Source organism: Orycteropus afer, unplaced genomic scaffold (assembly GCF_000298275.1).
Source record: "Orycteropus afer afer isolate SDZICR_OR568_19922 unplaced genomic scaffold, OryAfe1.0 scaffold00120, whole genome shotgun sequence".
In the NCBI taxonomy this organism is placed as follows: Eukaryota; Metazoa; Chordata; class Mammalia; order Tubulidentata; family Orycteropodidae; genus Orycteropus; species Orycteropus afer.
The window spans coordinates 7,075,249-7,097,165 of record NW_006921707.1 but is presented as its reverse complement, the minus strand read 5'-3'; the positions used below and the strand labels follow the sequence as shown (position 1 = coordinate 7,097,165).

At 40.5% G+C, this 21,917-nt stretch overlaps 1 protein-coding gene across 1 annotated transcript in view; it reads left to right on the top strand.

The window, feature by feature from the left end:
* Window positions 1–21,917, top strand: part of ZNF827 (zinc finger protein 827) — a 211,940-nt gene that overhangs the window by 104,771 nt on the left and 85,252 nt on the right. The window contains 1 exon segment of the mRNA XM_042781433.1: window positions 17,626–17,729. Coding sequence (XP_042637367.1) covers window positions 17,626–17,729 — 104 coding nt within the window.

Genomic DNA, 21,917 nt, shown 5'->3' with positions numbered 1-21,917 from the left:
TCTCACTTCATCAGTTCAGGTGCAATAGCATCAAGCTACTTTGTATAGAAATCTTCTTTAGCCTGAGTTAACTAATATCAGGGACAGAAAAATGCCAACTTACTTCTTTTCTGATGCCGTTTTAGAAGGACTCTTATTTTGTATGTACAAGGTCAGCTCATGCATTTATGTTTTAAGATACGATTTATCATGCTTTCTGAAAGGATTTACATCCAGCCTTAGAATTTCCATATTTAAAGATTCTTAACAGGAGCCCTGGTAGCACAGTTGTTAAGTACTCAGCTGCCAACTGAAAGATCAGTTGTGGTACAAACCCCTCAGCTGCTCTGCAGGAGAAAGATGTGGCAGTCTGTTTCTGTAAAGATTTACAGACTTGAAAACCCTGTGGGGCAGTTCTACTCTGCCCTATAGGGTCACTATGAGTGGGGATCAACTCCACGGAAATGGGTGTACATTCTTAAGTACTTAGAGATGTTTTATTAGTTATCAAATTTCATATGTTCGAATTCCTAGAAACTGTTTAGAACAGTGGCTCATGATTGAAACTATGTTCAGAATATTCCTTGTTTTGAGAGTTGCTGTTGTGTTATTGTTGTTGTTGTTATGTGCCATCAAGTTGGACCCGACTCATAGCGACCCCTCCTTGGGTTTCTGAGGCAGTATCACTACGGAAGTAGATTGCCCAACCTTCCTTCCAAAGAGTAGCTGGTGGGTTTGAACTGCTAGCCTTCTGGTTAGTGGTCAAGTGCCTTAGACACTTGAGAGTTGCAAGTATGTTTAAAACCAAAAACAAAACCCACTCTCATTGAGTCCATTCCAACTCATAGTGACCTTCTAGAGCAGAATAAACTGCCCTGTAGGGTTTCCAAGGCTATAAATCTTTACAGAAGCAGACTGCCTCACATTTCTCCTGCAGAGCAGCTGGTGGGTTTGAACTGCTGACCTTTTGGTTAGCAACCAAATGCTTTATCAGTATGCCACCAAATTCCTAGGTATATTTACAATTGTGTAATTACGAAGACTAGCCTTGGAATGCTGACCCAGCATGCTATTGAAAGCTTTCCCAAATGTTAATTTCTGAGTTCTTCCACTCACGAAGTTCTCCTGTTCCAAGGGTCTTGATATTGGGGAGGCGGGGGATGACAGGGGAGGACTGGAAGAGCCATGCAATACTAAATAAAGGCTGATTCTCTCCTTGTCCTTTATAAAGCCACGACTTCCCCCACAATTGTTTATCGTTATTGATCTCAACTCTCATTCCAACCACAAGAACCAAGGAAAAGGTAGCAACCCAAGATGAAGCACTGTGTAGTTTACATTCCATTATGTGCTTTCAAGTGAGACACGAGGGTGCCGATTTCCCTGCTGGGCACCAAGAGAACACGAAACCCATCATGTGTACAGTTCATGCCCCATACTATAAAGGTTGGTGAGTGCACCTCCCTCTTCATTAAATTCTCCCTCCTCACATCTGTCTACTGGCAATTCTGCTTGTTATATATCTCTATTATAAGATGGGCAGATCTGGAGAGAGAAAATGATGTTAGACAGCATTCCTTGTTAGTAGTTTTTTAAAAAGAGAGTTTAGATGAAGCTAAAGGTCAAAAGTAATAACTAGGAAGTTTCTGGATCATTGGCTCTCTACTTTTTTTTTTTTTTTTTTTTTTAAGTCTTAATAATGGAAAATTTCAAACACACAGAAGTAGAATGAGCCCATCACCTAGTTTAAGCAATTATCAATTTCTGACCAGTGTTGTTTCATCTATTCCTTTTCTCTACTCCCCCCTCTCCCAGTAATTTTAAAGCAAATTCCAGGCATTATTTTAAGAACTGATTTGAGAACACCTGTGTTTTTCTTTTTTTTAATCCTAAGAACTGTGACTCAGCTGCTTAAATTAATATCATCTTCCCAAAAGTAAAGGAGAAAAGCAATTCACCAAAGTGCACCATGTAGCCAGGCAGAAAAATCAATCTACTTAGCAGCTGGAATGATTGGATCATGTGGTCCTGCTCACTAATGCCTTGGCCTTGCCCCTTCAGCTCTTGTTTGTGCCCTCGAAGGGGCACCTCCACTGAATCAGTCCTTTAGTTGGAACTTCACTTTAATTGCTAAAACAGCAATTCTTTTGCCTGTTTAACCTTAGAGTCTAGAAAATTCAATCTAAGTGTAAAGAAGGCCGTGAGTCTCCTTTGAGATTGTGTGTGGACTGAGTGTTCTTAATGCCATTCTGTCTAACAAATGAGATGGAGAGAGAATCCTGGCCAAACCCATGAGAATGGAAGGACTGAACACTTACGAGACTAATAATATCCTGATTTTTCTATTTCCTTCCCAAATATAAGCCTAGGTTCTGCAGGGAGCAGAGAGCCAGCTAATATGATCATTTGTAGATGAAAATATATGAGGCATGATGTCATAACAAGATCCCAAGGTTTAATGGAATAAAAAGAAGATCTACATCTTTTGACATGGACCATCACCCAGCCAGATGCTGGATAAGATCGAAATAGGAAAATGGAACCCTAGAGTAAGAATCAGATAGCTCCTGGCAGGTGAATTGGACATGCTCAATGTTGTGTAACACCATGAACGTCAAACAATGGCTGCCAAGAACCCTCTCTTGGTTATTAGTTCTCTCTTTTTCCCATTAATAATTCAGTGTCCATGGGGTATAAGTTTTCAGGCCTATAAGAAAAACTTCTCACACCTGCCTTGCTTTATTCCAAAAGCAAGGAAGTGTTGGCTTGAATTGTCCTTTTTTCCATTCCTAGACAAAAAGCTGAAGTGGGAAAATCTGAGAAAGGTATACTCATATCGTGCTATGCAGACCAACATTTAATTTGCCCAATTTTCAGGATCTGATATGCAGGCTCTTTGTCTATGATTTGCATAATGGCACTTGCAGTGTTTACTAAAAGATATATTCACTTTTAAGTGTCCACTGTATTTCCCGTGTGATGGTTTGGATACATGTCCTTAAATATTTATGATTCAGTAATAGAAATTGCAAAAATTTGTAAAAGCTTGATGGGCTACCTCAATTCATGTAATTTCCCCTTTTTTGTGTCTTTGGAATACATAAGAGAATGGTGCTCTATTACCTTAAAAAGTAGAAGATTATTTTTGAAGAACACTGGAAGCAATTAAGAAAAGAAACTAAAACAGAGCAAATGAAATTGATGATTTGGGAGCAGCTCTACATATATTCGTTTTACCCTTCTATTTCTACAGAACAAAAAAGCTGTTGCCGATTTCAAAGAGTCCCTTTAGTTAGGATATACAATTATTTTTTAGTGAAGTCAAAACTGTTGGTGGACCATATGGTGCCATTGTAAATTTGTAAGAGATGCCCTTCTTCAGGACACTGCCATCTGCTGGAAAAGTGTCATAATGAATATATAAGTCTTGGATGTTGGTGATGTAAATCGTGCCCCCTTAAGTGTGATGCTTTTGTGCAGTATGTACCCTGCATAACTGTCTGCAGCTACCCTGACACAAATGTTGACTTGAGAGTAATTTCATTGGAAATACATCTTTTTCAGCTTATCTTTGAGTTTTCATTGTCTGAAGAAATTAAAACTTATCCTTAAAAACAGTAGATAATTTTTTATACATATAGACTGAAACTCCTTTGTCCACTGTTGCCATTTGGTGTGTGTGTGTGTTTCCCCTTCTCATTTCACCAAGCCTTTCTCAGTACTTTAATCTACTGTATACCTCATTGTCCTGTAGGAATTATCCTCTGCTATTTCCCTCCCATTTTTGACAGCTATACTGAACCATTGTAGTTGAAACAATATGTTTCTTGAACTGCTTAGTGTCATGCTACTCTGAAGGGGCAAGTTTAAATCTCCTTTACAGAATCTGACAAGAGCTGTATCTTTCCTTTTTTTCCTGTGGGTACACCCAACTTTATTCTAGTGGATACAACAGTATTCCATTTTGTTTATATAACTCATAGCAGTCATGAGTGAAGTGTAAATTTGTAAGTCTCTTTAAGTAGGGTTCCAGACCTGTATTCTCCCCCAGGCAACTTTGACAGATTACGTGGGTTGACATGGCCGGAAGGGATATGTGGTTAAGGTGCTAGCTTCAATCCTCTTCTTATCTGGGATTTTCTCTCAAGAGTATCTCAATGGTTGTTACTAGAAATATGTCAGATATTCACGCCTTGACCTCTGTTTGGGGAGGAAACAGCCTCCTATATGATACTGCAGGCAGAGAAAATGTTAGAAAGGACCTCCCTGATTTCACTGGTATTATCTGCAATTTTCATGTGATAAAGACTCTTATGTCACTGCAGAGCAAGACTAAGTTAATGTGTTCTCCGCTCACCTCATCAAAAGACGCTTTGTTCTTGTTTATGGGTAGTCAGGTTCCAGTGGGAAATCCATGTTCGTGCACAAGCTGACATTTCATATATCCAGACATACAGGATTGACTCCCTTGGTCTGCAGTTGACCCGGGCTCCCCTGTCTGGCCTCTCCAGTGCAGTGGCCCTCAACAAGGCCTAGCTTTGTGCTCTCATCCTGAGAAGTTTCCTAGCTCCACAATAGATGAGTGCTAGAACTGCAGCAACAGGAATTCGCTCCTTGAAAACCTGGTGTTAAATTGTACACATTGGCCTGCCTTTAAGGCAACCACAAATGTAAAGTACTCAGACTTTTCAAAGAAGAAAATGAAAAATATGACACACACACACACACACACACACATAAACCAAACCCACTGCCATCGAGTTGATTCTGACTCATAGCAGCCCCCTTTGGGTTTCCGAGGTGGTAAATCTTTATGGAAGTAGATTGCCCAGTCTTGCTTCCACGGAGCGGCTGGTGAGTTTGAACCACCAACCTTCTGGTTAGCGGTCAGATGCCTAGGCACTGTGCTACCAGGGCTCATGCACTCCCTTCCTCCCTCTCCCTCTCTCTCACCCCCTTTCTCTCTCTCTCTCTCTCTTTCTTTATATATTTCCCCGCCCCCGCCCCCAACGTGTTCTATTTTACCTCTGCCATACTTGGAACAGCTCATTTCCTCCACAGCTTTCTGCCTTAGGAGGTTGGAGCTGATGGATGCACTGGTAGGACCATAATTGAGATACAGCTGTTCCTGCCCTGTGTCTTTACAACAGTCTTCAATTATATAGTCCCTCCAAACTTACTCTTCAAAAAAGACAAGAATCTGTTCAAAAATAAAGGATCCTGAACAATATAATGTAACTTTTTTCCCAGACATTATAGGAGTACATAAAGATATAAAAAATAATCACTTACAATCCTACTACCTAGAGAAGGCCACCGTTAAGGTGGTTGTATAGACCCTTGCTGGATTTTTGTTCTGCTTATATAGGTATACTTTCTTGTAAAAATTAGATCCTACTATATATACAGTTTTATAATCTCTTTTCACCTAATACTGTATTTAGGAACATCTTTCCATGTCATTAAATATAACCCACTTTTATTCTCTTAAGGTTTGCTTAGTATTCAATGTGCATGTGTCATTATTTATTGAATAAGCCTCATATTATTGGATGTCAAAAAGGGTTTTTCCCAAGTTGCTAATGTAAACAATGCTGGGATAAAATGTTCTACATGTATCTTTGTTTACTTGTCTGGTTTTTTTTTTTTTTTTTTTTTCCTATAGAATAAATTCTAGAGGGGAACTGATGACTCAAAAAAACACACATTTTTCAGACTTTTGTTATGAATTGTCAAATTGATTTCCAGAAAGGTTGAATCTACAATTTATCAAAGCTAATGAAAGAGAGTAAGCCTGTAAGACAGAGTAGAACTGCCCCATAGGGTTTCCACGGCAAGTCTTTATAGAAGCAGACGGCCTCAGTGCTCTCCCATGTAGTGGCTGGTGGATTTGAACCACCCACAATAAGCAGCCAAGTGCTTTAACCAGTTTGCTACCAGGGCTCCTAATAAAAGAGAAAGGGAGGGGATATTTCTAAGGTCTGACCAACTTTGTGCTTTATCATTAAAAAAACAAACAGACAAACAATTGAGGGTGTTAAAAATCCTTTCTTTATCATTAAAACCTGCATTTATTGATTCCTAGTATGGTAAACATTTTGTTCATGGGGAGGTATTTGTATTTGTTTTTTCTTTTACTGTCATTTGTTCATGGGTGGTCTAAGTTGGATTTTTTGCTTGGTATTGCCACTGATTTGTGTGTTGTTATTATTATGGAAGCTTTCAAAACAGAGTAGAAAGAATAATATAATAAATCACCTACCTTTATCACTCAGATTGAACAGTTATCAACATTTTGCTACATTTGCTTATCCAATCTTTTTATATTTTTTCCTATACTTTAAAGTACGTCATAAATTTCACTCCCAGATTTTTTGGTGTACACATCTCTAAAAAATAAGGATATTTTCCACAGTATCATTTAAGACCTTACAAAATTAACAACACATTTGATTGCTTTTCGATTGCCGAGAAGTTTCTATTTGATTGGCAACAGCCAAGTACACAGTTACAGCAATGGAGCAGAGGATGAAAGAAACAGTGTATCTTTTGCCACTTGATTTCTACCCACCTCCAAAAGTTAGAGAAGAAAACTTGGCTCCTGAGTGGGATGTGGAATGATGGAGACCTTGGTTCTCAACCTCTGCCCACAAGCCCCATTTGGAAACTCACTGAATCCACACTACTAGCCTCAAATTTTAGGTAACTACCCCAGGGAGCTCTGGTAGCATAGAGCCTAAGGCACTTGTCTGCTAATCAGAAGGCTGGCAGTTCAAACCCACCAACCACTCCTCAGAGGGAAGATTGGGCAATCTACTTCTGTAGTGATACTGCCTTGGAAACCCAAGGAGGGGTCGCTATGAGTCAGGTCCGATTGGATGGCACATAACAACAACAACAAACCCCAGCTGAACATTGCTAATTTGTTAAGATTAATTGAAATTTTATCCACTACAGTCCCTCTTTCTGTGAAAATTTTTGAGCTCAACCTGATCAATGGCTAGGTTTCCTGGCCTTGTCCACAGGGTTACAAGAGGTTTTTGCTGTGATGCACTTTTTCAGCTTGAATAAGGAGCTTGCTGTTAAGAATGGCCAGGGTTGTCTTCAGGGTGGGAACTTGCAGTCATTTTTTAATCATAAGCTCTCTTCTCCACCCCATGTGCTCTAACCTTCCACCCAGGGTTCTTTTATAAAACAAACATATATACGAAGTCATTCAGGACAGGGTTCCTCATTTCTGTGATATTCAAGAGGGAAGAATAACATTCATGAGTACCATTGAAAATGTACTTTTTTTCCTTTTAAGATTACATTTTTTTTTTTTTTTTTTTTTTTACTAACTACAAGAATTGTTAATAAGAAAACTGGCAGTGATTTTTCTACCTTAAATGTTAATATCTTGGCACATTGGAGAAGCAGCAGCTATACAAGCTCTAATCCAAAAAGAAATTGAGGGCCCTACCCTTCTATAGTGATTACTTCTGGGAGCCCTGGTGGCACAGTGCTTAAGCACTCGGCTGCTAACCAAAAAGTCAGTGGTTGGAACTCCCCAGTGGCTCCATGAGAAAAAAGACCAGGTGATCTGCTCCCATGAAGATTCCAGCCTAGGAGACCCTATGGGGCATCTTTACTCTGTCATAGAGGGTTGCTGTGCATCGGAATTGACTCCACAATACACAACAACTATGTATCAGAGCAAGTTGATCAGTGTTTTCTTCATTTCAGTTCATCATAATACTGATACACCTGTGTCAAATCTTGGAATTTCTTTTTAAAAGTATTCAAATTTAATTTACAGACATCTGAAACTAAGTAATACATTACAGGTCCAATCACTTATAAGTATGTTACAAAACATATATACATAATATATTTAAAAAGAAATATTAAATATCTATTCTGTTCTAAATTGTTAGCAAATTTATGCTGATCAAGAATCATAATATTTGAAAAAATAATCTGTACATAAAAATGAAGAAAATTACATTAATCATGAGAATTGAAAATAGTGTTATTTGGTCCTTTTGAACTGGAATTTCTAAACATAAAAGTATGGCAATGTTTTTGTTGTTGAGCTATGAACATATATTCATGCAAGCTTCTGAAAAAGTTTTTCTTACTTAAAAAAAAGTACTCAAGGAACTATTAATTAAGATAGTTGTAACTAATTCAAATATTTTCCTTAATCCTTATCTTTAAATAATCCCATCTTTCTTATTTGATATGTTTGAGAAGCTTAAATAAAAACCTTTTTATTCTTTAGCATTGACTGTAATCTGTTATTTTTAGCCAAGCTCTAGTTTTTGTTCAAAGAAAACATGTCCACATTGTTCTCTTTTTCCTTTGTTTCATTATGCATGCATGGAGACTCCTCATGGAATTACCTGTATCCACTTCAATTCTTTTACCTTTTTATTCCATATATTCAAAAACAGGAGTAAGATTTGGTGGTGGAATAAGTTTGCTCTGTTGACTCTCTTGAGGATTTTGGAGGCATAAAAGATTGCTCTCTCAACTAGTGCTTTATGTTTACTTCAAAATGTCCATTCACCGTATAGCTCTTTTTACTTGGTTTTTTAACTACTGTCATATCTCAGGGTCTAAATGATTCAGAGGTCATTTTTTTTTTTTTTTTTAAATACCAGTCTGCTGGTTTTAGACAATCAAATACAGTTCTTGCTATGCAGTTATTAAATTTTCACATGCAGACACACACACACACAAACACACACCCCAGTTAAGTTTATGAACTTAGGGCATGATGATTATTTACTATTCATTAAGTAGGAATGGATCATCATAAAGGTCTCCATCCTTGTCTTCACATTGACTAGACGAGGAAGAGGAGGCAGAGGAGGGCTGGTCATGCTGTATAAAGTGGCAGAGGCGGAAGAGGCCGACGAGGTGGAAGGGGAGCTGGCACACTCAGTGGACCTTCATGAAAATACGTCATGATTTCTAGTTTGCTTTTTCATTTCTCTAAAAATGTTTCTATATGGTACCCATGCTGCTTCTACCATTTGCTTTAGTTTCAGTGCCCATGTCATAGAAGGGTCCCCGTCATAAAGGAAGTCAAAAGCAGTCCAGATACTCAGAACCCAGCTGCCAGATCATGTAATGTCAATTTGTTTTCTGGCACTGGTTCGGGAGCACTCATCTCCATCAAATCGTCTTCTGTTAATTCCCCTGGTGTAGAGTCTATTAGTGCTTGAATTTCTCCAAGATCCATATCTTGGAAAAAAAAGAAAATCCTCATATAAGTGGGCCTGTGCAGTTCAAACCTGTGTTGTTCAAGGGTCAACTGTAAATGGTATTTCAGTTCTTAAAAATGACATGTAATATTGAGATGCTGAAATGCCGAAAACCAGTATTACAGTGACTTGAGCTAACAGCTGGGGCTAAGCAGAGATGAGGGATCCCCAGCTCTCAGGGTTAGGTGACCCAGGAGCTGAGGTCTGCTGGGGAGCAGGTCGTAGGTAGGGAGCGAGCACTGGCTGCACAGACCTCTTCCACCCCAGACTGCTCTCATTTTTGACATACAGCTCCTCAAACATATCTGAGCCAAATAATTTGTTCTTAAAATGTCCATGAAATAAAAAGCTTTTGGACATATTTTACTCAGTTCTTGGAAACAATATGGAAGCCCTGTTATACTGTCTGTGTATGTATACCTGAACGTGTTGTTGTTAGGTGCCATCAAGTCAGCTCTGACTCCTAGTGACCCTGTGTACAATGGAATGAAACACTGCCCGGTCCTGTGCCAGCCTCACAATCCTTGCTATACCTGAGCCCATCATTGCAGCCACTGTGTCAATCCATCTCATTGAGGGCCTTCCCCTTCTTCGTTGACCCTCCACTTTACCAAGCATGATATCTTTCTCAGGGAATGGTGCCTTCTGACAACATGACCAAAGTAGATGAGACGAAGTCTGGCCATTCTCGCTTCCAAGGAACATTCCAGCTGTACTTCTTCCAGGACAGATATACCTGAATAGATAGTCAAATACTTTTACTTTTTTTGTTTTTCATTTGCTAAAGAAAAATTTGTCTTTGTTAAGGTTGAGATAAGAATATCACTTCAGGTAATTTGCCCAAAACTCTTACATTTAATAGAATTTCATTTAACTCTGATCTATGAAGGTCCTCATGGGTTTTGAGTATAAACTCATTGCAAACCAAGGTCTTGGGTCTCTTGTTTAGTTTTTTGTCTTTGTTTTCTACTTGCCATTTCTAACTTCAGTCCTGAGAGTTACTGTTACTGTCTTTCTGAAGGGGGAAAAAATATTTCTTCTGTGTTACTCCTTTAAAACTACTGTGGCATTACTAAATATAGCATCTTTTTTTTTTTTTTAAGTTTCTCTTATATGCTGCATCTCCCTCTTGTTTTTCATTATCTTTTGTTTTTTGTCATTAAAATGTGAATTGCTGTAACATTTTGGTTTTGATGGTGCCAACATGGTTTTTTAATAGCTGGGACTTCTGTTCTGGGTGAAGCACAGCTCCCTGTTGGCACTCAGATGTTAAAGGTGGAAATATTTGTGCCACAATCGGCACTTAGCAAAATGTATCACTATTCAGAGCCATAATCTTTTATGGACTGTTTTATTATTTATTGTAAATCTTTTCTTTTCACGGCATTGTGCTGTTGACCTCTAGTTAGTGATGTCTGATGACTGGAATTGTCCAGTCACGGTGACGACATTGCCCCTTCATATTTCAGCTCTTAGGTTTTCTACAGGAGAAAAATAAAAATACCCATTCAATGTCCATTTCACTTTGATCCAGAAAAGAAACTGAAGTAGATAAAAGTTTTGCAAGATTGATTCTAAGTAACAAGCAGGAAAAGTAATGGAGAAATTGGGCAGTTCTTGAGGGCAGTGAGTTTGGTTTTTGGTTTTTTAAGTCTATCCCAACAGCTACCATACTCTGCTACTGTTTATAGAATATTTCTAGCCATTAGCTCAATCTTTCAGGTAACCTCTCTTTGTCCAGGGCCAAAGGGAATACTTTGTGGTAGGCGGTGATTTTGTTAAAATAAGTAATGATCCCTCCCCCATTAGCTATCTGTTTCAACTTCCTTTTTTACCAGCATTTTGCCAAAAACATTAACTGGCAGTAAATACATTTCTTTGATAATTTACCTTTCACCTTTTTACCCTACTTCCTTGGCTCACTTTCTAATGGAGAGGCCTTTTCATAGTAAGATGACTAAAGTTTAGGCAGCTGGAGAGTCAGCAAACAAGGGCGATGGTGCACCTTTTCTGGAATAACCAAACCCAACTAAGTTACCAGTTGAAGGGCTCTGGACACTGCTTCAAAGAAGCATATATCGGCGAGTCTGATTTAGTTTGTTTGTTCTCCTGCCTGGGAAGATGCAGACCCAGTCCATCCTGTTGTTGGGCACCTCCTGGGACTTCCTGCCCCACCACCCTCTCCTAACAATGACAGTCACTGTTCAGCATGAACGAGGGCTGACCCCACTACCACTTGCCCTAGTGCTTTGTCTGCAGGAAAGCTGGGCATCAGCTGAGAGCGAATGTGCTTCTGTACCTTAAATCACTGTAAAGCACAGGAGGAGAAAAAGGAACTTCGGGAACACGGCTCAACATTCCAGAACATAAACTCTTCGGCCCTGCAGTGTGCTATTTTCCCTCCTTCCTCTTTTCCTAAAACAAAGATGCCCATTAAGTGGCTGAAAAACATGCCTACATAGCGATAGTACCAGAATGAGTTTCATATTTATGCTGAAATAAAGGTTTATGAACACCTAATGACACCCTTGCTCATCATTTAAGTTTAATAACAGGGTTATGCTTCCCCTTGGAAGCACTGGGTACAGGCAGTGGAGAGTGTGACCTCACTGAAGTTTAGGGTTGTAGATTGACCAGGTCAATGGGTTACCTGACCTTTAGGACATTGGAGTATACCTTAACTTTCAGACAGAACTAAAGACTAAAATCATTCTCACTTTCTTTGTGTCTCAGTTGAAAATGTCTTCCTTCTACTGACATACTAAAATAGCTGCTTCTCAACCCTTTCATCCCGTCCTCCTCTATCTCTTCCTTTTGCTCTAGTAACTCTGGGAAAGATCCATGGGTTTGCATTCTCTGTTTATTCCCCATGACAACAGTGTAGCCAGCGGAGCAGGGTGCAGACCTGCCTGGATTCAAATTCTGCCTCAGCTCTCTGGATATGGGCAAGTTACTTAGCTTCTCTGTACTTAAGTCTCTTCATCTGTAAAATGGCTATAATAATAATGGTAACTTCCCCATAAGATTGTTTTGAGGATTAAATTAAGTTACATAAAAAGTGCTTTAGAAAAGAGCCAGATTCCTGGTAAACAATTACATGTGTTACATTGGTTTGTTGTTGTTGTTGTTGTTTGTTTAATTGAGCATGTACTATGTATTAAGAACTTTAACATAAAATATCTCACTTAAGCTCCCACCTCTCTTCCAGGGATGAAACTGAGGCTAGAGAAATTACTGACTTGCCAAAGGTCACTTAGCTATGAAGTGGCCAATATGGAATTCAGAGTCCGGATCTCCTCATCCCAAGAGTGTTAAGCTGAGGCACTCCCCCACTCCAGCGTGAATGGATAAGAAAGCAGAGCATGGCAGTGTGTGTGTCTGGCCTGAGGCTGGTGCTCTGTTAACGTAGTATCTTCTCTTTATAGATAAGACCTTATATCAGGCCTAACCTGCCTTAACTTCTGAAAGTTTCTCCATTCATTCCTTGCCCCATAAAAGCATTGCCCAGTCTTTTGTGCATTTTAGTATTCAGTATGAGTCCTTTGTAATTCTCTGCTCCCTCTGAAGAAATCTTTTCTTTTCTATACAGGGTAAACCTGGCATCCAGAGTAGAAAATTATTTGGAATGTTGTTTCCCTCAGTTGATTTCCTTTCAACTCAGGTTATTCTGAGTGTCTCAGTGATAACAAGACTTTACTCCTCACATCAGTGGAAATTTCGCTGTTGGAAGAGAACATATGAAGATGCAAAGCTAGCCTGTTTCCACCACTTAGTAAAACCTAAGAGATTATCCCAGGATATAACATGACAGTCTCTGCCTTGTTCACCTAGAAACCTTGAAGTTGGTTTTAAATGCATCAGTGGGCTTAGCCATAGGAGCCAGGATGTAAATGTTGGCTGTTTGAACCCACTCAGCAGTACTGTGGAAGAAAGGCCTGGCAGTCTAGTTCCTTAAAGATTGTTGTGGTTACAAGCTATCAAGTCAATTTCAACTCATGGACACCCTATAGAATTGCCCCATAGATTTTCCAAGGCTCTGTGGAAGCAGACTGCCACATCTTTTGCCTGTGGAGCAGCGGGTGGGTTTGAACTGCTGACTTGCTGGTTAGCAGCTGAGCACTTAACCATTGCACCACCAGGGTTGCTTTTCTGTAAAGTTGACAGCCGAGAAAATTTGATGGACCAATTCTACTCTAACACATGTGTCACCATGAGTCAAGATTGACTCAATGGCAATGGTTTAGTTATTTTGGGTTTTTTGTTATTGTTCTGTGGGCTTTACCTGACCTGTCTTTTAAACTAATATGTATGTGTCAGTGCTAGTTTGCAGCATTTGCCACCAGCATCACTATGCCCTTTGGGGACTTCTGGTCTGGCTGCCTGCAGTATCTTCTGTAGGCCCTTCCAGACCTCACTGCATACTGCAGCCAGGAGAGCTTCCCAAAATGGAAATCCTGCCATGCCTCTTTTAAAACACTGCAGTGCCTCCCACTGGTCATAGGACCAAGCCATGACCCCCACACAGTATGACCTTGCCTGCTGGCCCCACCACATTACCTTCCCTCCACAGGGATCTTTCTTCCAGCTACCAGATTGGCTGTGTCCTCTCTGTATTAGGAACACTTTCCCCAGATACTTAGAACCCTGACAACCCGGTACCCTTTGAGGTCTCAGATCAGTTGTTGCTTCTGTAGGAAAGCAACTGCTGGCCTCCCTGTCCAGGGCAGACTCCCCTAACACCTGTTGTAACATGGCACACGTCTCCTCCACAGTGTCTGTTACAATTGCTGCTTCCAATTTACAGACCTGAGTACTGGGTTCATCTGCACTTTCTATGCAGAACTGTGAACACCCTGAGATTCTGAAACTTAAATCAGGTTCTCTAGAGAAACAGAACCAGTGAGATACAGATAAATAGATGCATAGATAGACAGATACACACGTCTTTTTTTTTTTTTTTTTCTTTAAAAAAAAAAAAAAAAACATTATTGTCAAGTCATTTCCACTCAGTGGCCCTATAGGATAGAGAACTGCCCCATAAGCTTTCCAAGGTTGTAAATCTTTACAGAAGCAGACTGCCACATCTTTCTGCCACCAAGTGGCTGGTGAGTTTGAACTGACAACCTTTCAGTTATCAGCCAACCACTTAACCACTGCATCACCAGGCTCCTTATACTCTGTGAAAGACCTGGTGATCTATAGCCAAGAAAACTCTGTCACATGGAGTCACTCTGAGTCAAAAGCAACTTCACAGCACTCAACACCACCATCCATGTTGGGGGTGGCTTAAGAAACTGGTTCATGCAATTGTGGGAGGGCTGGCAAGTCTAAAATCTGTAGGTGACAGGCTAGTGATTCCTTCAGTGCTGTGTCCTAAAATCTGTAGGCCAGGCGACAGGAAGAGTGAAGAATAGTGAACACAAAATGTCTATTTATCTGCAGGCAGACTACACCTTAGGGAAGACTTCTTTTTTGCCCTTAAGACCTTCAACAGATTGAACGCATCCTGCCCATTTTATGAGAGGTAATCTGCTTTACATAAGGCCAACTGAATTAAATCATGCATAACCAATTCATAACAGCATCTAGACTACCATTTGACCAAACAACTGGGCTCCATAGCCCAGGCAAGTTGACAAGTAAAATTAACCATCACAGGCTTTGCTGACTATTATGTTCCCAGTGCCTCCCATTGGCCAAACTATCCCAGAAGTCCAGGAAATGCTTCATATTTATGGAGGCCAATAAACATTTGCTGTAGGTACGAGGGAATTACCAGAGTACACAGCTTTCTTTGTCACAAGGATGGTGATATTTCTGGACATCCTTTAGGGATCCTTTTTCAGACCTCTTCATGTCCCCAAAAGCAATCTCCACATTTCAGGCAAAAGACTTCTATGGGCTCCCCCAGCCTCTCAGTATCTGGCTAGAATTCCTCTAGCCAGAATCACTGTAGCATGAGGGCCCATTGCTTGACTTTCATCTGCCATGGCCCTCAAGCCACCCATTTTGTTTCTCATCTGAACTGTCCCCTCAGACATGCAGGATGTCACTGTCACCTAATTTATAAGCTTCAGAGCTAATGATGTAGGAGTCAAGAAATCTTACACTCTTAAGTTTCACCAGGAATCCTCCTTGAAAATTCTTTGATTCTGAACAGTTGTTCTTGGTTTTGTTTTTAAATGAACAACTTGGGATTAACCTTATCACTGCAGCATTCACCTTGCCTTTCAAAATCAGGGTTGAGCTTTTCTTCATTCATTTCACAATGGATTTCACACAAGGAACCTCCACTTTTCATCAACCTATAAGGAGAAGTTTGTGCTCCCCTTTGGACTAGACAGAGATACAAATAAAACATAAATCAAAATAACTCCCATTTACTGAACATTGACTATGTGCCCAGCACTCTGCAAAACATGTTACATGGACTGTCCTATTCAGTCCTCATTGCTCCTCTGTGAGGTGTGGATAACTGTTAACATCCCATTTCATAGACAAGAAATGAAGGCTTTAGAGATGTTAAGTAACTTGTGGAAGGTCACACAGCCACTAGGCTGTTTAGAAAAGGCATGCTTAGAAAAGCAACACCAGTTGTAGGCACGCTAGGCTTGTGTGCCTTTAGATCTTTTCCTTTCTCTGATCTGTGCCTTCTTGCAGGGGGCTGACCCCTGCATCCTGTATTTTGGTGTGGTGGAGTCTCAACCAATGAGAGGGCCTGCTGGGAAATAAGAGGGTGGGACTGAAGGAGAGGCTGGGTATTTCTCTCCATTTCTCTGTCTCCTGCACTTGTTGTATCCCCTCTAGGGTTCTGCTATCCGCCCCCACCTCAGAGTGGGGGCTTCCTGCCCTTCTTGAGCTGTGTTACTGCCCTCTGTATACCTTCTTCTGCCTGTATTCCTGTTCCCTTGATTAAATTCCTTCTATTGTAGACTGCTAACCAGGAGGCCGGCAGTTCAAACCCACCAGCCACTCCTCGGAAGGAAGGTTGGGCAATCCTACTTCCGTAGTGATAACTGCCTCAGAAACCCAAGGAGGGGTAGCGACTCCCCTCGGGGCCGACTCGATGGCAAATAACAACAACTACAACACTGTAGACAAATAAAATCACTTGCCATTGAGTTGGCTCCAACTCATGGCAAACCCCATGTCTGCCAGAGTTAAAATGTCATCTGTAGAGTTTTCAATGACTGATTATTTTGGAAATAGATTGTCAGCCCTTTCTTCTAAGACACCTCTGGGTAGACTCAAATCTCCAATCTTGGTTAGCAGCTGAGCTTGTTAACCTTTTGTACTACCTGGTTAATAAAGTAGGGCTTTCCATTTTTCCAGGTTGAACTCTGATGAGTATTCAAAAAAAAAACAAACACCATTGAGTCAATTCCAACTCATAGCTACTCCCATTGAGTTTCCGAGGCAGTAAATCTTTATGGAAGTGGATTGCCCCATCTTCATTCCTCAGAGCTGCTGGTGGGTTTGAACCACCAACCTTCTGGTTAGCAGTCAAATAAATGCCTTAGGCACTGTACCACCAGAGGTCCTTATGGGTATTCCAGTTTCTCAAACTCCCAATACTTATTTACAATTTACTTCAGAGGCTTGGAAGATCCATGCTGTGATTGGATTAACATCCTCTAATTAAAATGCTTCCAAGTCCTTTGTGTTCCCTGTGGCAGTGGTACAAGCGGATATCCCCGACTAGGTGTCCCGTGTTTCTGTTTCTCATCTCACTAAGTCACTGGGGGAGCTTAGACTCACTGAAGTTGAGGCCTCAGTTTCATGTGAAATAAAGGTGCTCCCAGAGGTCCTTTCTTGTAGCCCAGTTTTCTGACTTTCGCTCCTTCAGAACTGAGACCATTCTAGGATGTAGTTTCTGTTTCCGTGGGGACCAGAGAGTTGTTTTCTTCAGTTTAATGGCCCCTGACTCCAGCCAGCTGCCCTTCTGATGTGGACTTTTGATCCCTGAGGGCTCAGGTGACGGAATGTGGGTGAGCTGGGGCAAATCCATCACCATGCTGGGAAAACCTGCCAGCAGGTCCTTTGTAATTCAAGCCCAGTGGTCAGTCTTCATTTAGGCTCAACATATATTCACAGAAACTATAGAGAAAGAGGAAAATGTACTGCTCTGCTGTACTGGCCTGCAGATTTAACAGTGTTTCGAAAATAATGTTTCATATATTGACCCTCAACATAACACCAACAGGCAAAGTGTACAGATGGCACTTGTCTGATGTATTTTCTGTCTCCATTTTAACTACTGTCATCTTAGACTCTCTAAACACCATTTTCTTAAAATACCTTATCCAGTATTTGTGTATGTATATATATTTGGGGCCAGATGTTTTGGGTGTCTTAAATAACTTTAATTTACTAAACCTTACTCCTCCTCCCCCAGCCCTTTCTTTTCAGAAGATACATTTAGACAATCACCATTCACCTCCAATTCAAAAGATCTGCTGCCTGTCCAGTCTGTGCTTCAAGGAAGAATAACAGCTCCAGGTATGGAAACATTGTTGACTTTGCTTATACATTCTGTGGCTCAAAAATTGCTTTCCTGAAATATGCAAATTTTGAGATACTTGCAACCTGTGTGTTGTAGTTCTTCATGTTAAGCTAGGTTTTAAAAAAAAGGGAGAAAATTCAATCAGCCACAAAAGTTTATGAAAACAAGATGTATATAGTAGTAAACCTCTTCATCTTAGCTTTAGGCGCTTATTGTTCTTTACCTGCTGATAGTTAATCTGTATTGGTGAATTTCTTTTTCTTTAAAATAGCAACGCAGAACCTGGAAATAATTTGCTGTATGTATGTTGTCAGTATTTCAAGCAGGCAGCTGGGAAGGTATGGGAGGGAAGTGGCAAAAGCAGGAGTCCCCAGCAGGGAAGACAGTGACCTCAGTTGGGTATGGGCTGCCACAAAGACCACATTGGTTTCCATGGAAGCAACACAGCTCATTAGGACAATCTTGCCACCCAGATTTCATCTCTCTTATTAGCCATATTATCTGCTTATATCCATCTAACATTTCTTTTTGTCATCTCAACCATTAATGCATAAATTCTTACCCATTCTTCCTTGTTCATTTCTCCCTTCTAGAGTTAAAGAAAATATGTGTTTGTTTTTCCCTTAACATCTTAGGGCTTATGTGTGCATCCTTAGTTGTTGTTGTTGTTGTTGTTGTTGTTGTTTTGCCGTGGAGTCGGCCCGACTCATAGCGACCCTCATAGTTACTATTAAATGAGAGCACTTGACAACCACCTCTGCACTGTAGTCCATACTCCCTTGCCCTCCTCATCTCCATCTATGAGCTGGGGAACCACCTACTTGTGGTAACCTTTGTTCCCAGCTGTTGACCAGATTTCAGAAATATTCGGTGGTCTCCATACCCATGCATTTGTGCTGGAGAACAGAGACCCAGGCTGTGTGTATGCAGGGAGGGGTCCATATCAGGGTTGTTGCCTTATAGCCCCTTCAGGAAAAATATCCAAGAGTCTTCCATGGACCCAAGGAGCCTTGCATCCCAGATGACTGGAAATCTAATTATCTTGCAATTGAGAAAAAGTCAAGTAGCACTTTCTAAATACTGTCATAGGGTATAATGGTTATTAAAGATGGTGTATGACAAGCAGAGGTGAAAAGACCGCTCTTTGTCATTCCTCAGTCTTGTGATGGGATATTTCTCTCTTCTCATCTCCACACACTCAAGGAAAGAGTCCAAGTACCTGAGTACTTTTCAGCTTTGCAGGGCTCTTCTGTTCTAACAGCAGAAATAACATGTCTGCACAAAAACACATTGCATAATAGCTGGTTCTAGAAGTGTAGAGAAATTCTTCCCACTTTATGTCTTCACTCTCAAACTGGGCCTGTTTGAACAACCATTAACTTCCCACAGTGTCATTCTGAATAGCCATATCCCTAGTCCCAAAATTATTGCCCTGCTGTTAAGTTGATGTATTGTGACTTTCTAATGTCAAAATAACTGTCTAAGGTTTGCTTGTCAGAGTGCTATGACCTATATGGCCGGCATCCCATGATGTATGTGCAGACCCTGAGTTGCTGGCTTCATGTTTGATTTGACTACATTTAAAGAAAAGTTTATTGGTCAAGTTAAAACCTGACCGCAAAGAATGATACCAGTATGTTTCACTGTGCATAGGGGAACCTTCTATGATATTTGCTTGATAGACTTATATACGATTAAATAAACTCACATTTAAATGCTTAACTCATATTTTTGAGAGGCCAGCCTAACTGGGATTTTAAAAAGATAAATCCACCATGCTAAAGGAAAACCAATCTACTGAACATCCAAAAAGCCTATCTTTTTAGCCAGCGGCTAAGCAGCATGACTCTATTTACATTTTGCTAAAATAAAAAACTAAGAAGAGACTTTTAAGAAAAATAAACAAGTTGAAAATGCTTTGTAAATGGAGTTAAAGATTAGGAGAAGTGGAAAATGATAGGGAAAACCTTGTGATCATGAAGTTCCCATAATCTGAAGAAACGTTTTATAAAAAGAAAACCTCAGTCATTTTGACTAGTTGTAGAAGACCAGCCTGAATTAACAAAGTTTTCAGTTTCAAGGCTTTGAAGGAAAACTTATTTCTTTCATGTGATAAATGTCTACTGTATCCATACTACTCACACCAAACTCATTGCCATCGAGTTGTTTCCAACTCATAGCAGCTTCTCCTTGGGTTTCAGAGGCGGGTATCTCTATGGAAGCAGATTGCCCAGTCTTCCTTCTGAGGAGTGGCTGATGGGTTTGAACTACCAGCCCTCTGGTTATCGGTCAAATACCTTAGGCACTACACCACCAGAGCTCCTGTATCCCTACCATGGGGCCCCAATCCCTTATCCACAACTCTGAAAGCCACACAGTTCTACAAACTAAATTCTTAAAAATAAATATTTGATGGTAAAACCTAATGGGAATCTAATAGGCCCGATGGGCTTTATTTCTTACAGCAAAGACCTCTGGTGGCATAGTGGGTAAAGCATTTGGCTGTTCACCAGAAGATTGGTCATTCAAACCCACCAGCTGCTCCATGAGAGGAAGATGAGGCGATCTACTTCTGTAAAGATTTATAGCTTTGAAAGCCCACTGGGGTTCTCTATGAGTTGGAATTGACTTGATGGCAGTGTGCTTGGATTATTTTTTTATGTTGTTGTGTCCTGTTGAGTCGGCCCCAACTCATAGCAACCCCTCCTTGGGTTTCCGAGGCAGTATCACTACGGAAGTAGATTGCCCAGCCTTCCTTCTGAGGAGTGGCTGGTGGTTTGAACCTCTTACCTTCTGGTTAGCAGTCAAGTGCCTTAGGCACTATGCTACATGGGTGAAATAAATACATTTTGTGGCAGAAATATTGTGCTTGATTATAAAGTAGTGCCCCAGGATCTCTAGGTGTATTACATAAAATATGTCTTTTGAACTGTATTATCTTTCTAAAATTAGAAAAGTTATGAATCTCAAAACACATCTTGTCCCATCAGTCTCAGATAGGTATTATGGACCTGTATTAATGCTGCAAGAAGCCCTGGTGGCACAGTAGTTTAGTGCTCAGGTGCTAACCCAAAGATGCTGTTGGAAACCCACCAGCTGCTCTGTGGGAGAAAGGTGAAGCAGTCTGCTTCTGTAAAGATGACAGCCTTGGAAACCCTATGGGGCAATTCTCCTCTGTCCTTTAGGGTTGCAATGAGTCAGAATGGACTTGATGACAATGGGTGTGGTGTGGTTTATTGACTTTGCTAAAGCTCTGGTGGGAACAAGCAGTTTGAAGCTGGAGTTGAGGATCTTGACATTCTGAGGTAAAAGAGTCATGGATTCTTAAAAAAAAATTTCAAAGACCAATTGGAAGCAGATTGCTGAATTCTTGGAGAGGAAAGGAACAAGGAACTGAAGCCCAATAGGGATACTCCAGTTCTAGGGTGACATTGTTAACAAAGGCTTAGGTTAGTGAGGAAAGGAAGGTGTGGCTGGGAGAAGCAAAGGGCAAATTGAATGGCTTGGGAGACTGGTTAGCTTTGCTATAACTAACCTAATCATTTATTAAGCAGTCAATTCTAACTCATGACGACCCCATTGTGAGAGTGCAACTGTAGCTCCTTAGAGTCTTCAGTGGCTGATTTTTCAGTAGATCACTAGGCTTTTCTCCTAAAGTGCCTCTGGAGGGACTTGAATCCCCAACTCTCCAGTTAGCAGCCAAGTGTGTTAACCCTTTGCATGACCCAGGCATTCTAACTTTGCTGTAAGCTGGTTGAATTAGGCAATGACAGTGCCTCTGCAAGAATGGGGAAGCTGAGAACATGACAGCTGGCTTTAGTGACTAGGTAAAATATAATTTGCAGTCAGTATGACAGTTGTTAGTATATAAATGAAAGCCCCAGAGTCCTTAGAAATCTTCTCTTAGATTGTTTAAACATTACCTCCAAAATATTATCCATACTCTTTTATGTACTTAGCAAACTTTGTCTTTCAACAGATAATGCAAAGATAAATGTCAGCTCAGATAATTATCTCAGATTCTCAATTAGTAGAGACCAGATTTAGTGAATTTAATGTACCTAGTTCCAGTCTAAGAAATCCCTTGAGCAACTCTTGGAGGCGGGGCAAGATGGCGGACTAGGCAGAAGGATTGCACAGACCCTCTTCAACAAAGAAAAGGGAAACCAATTAACACAGACACA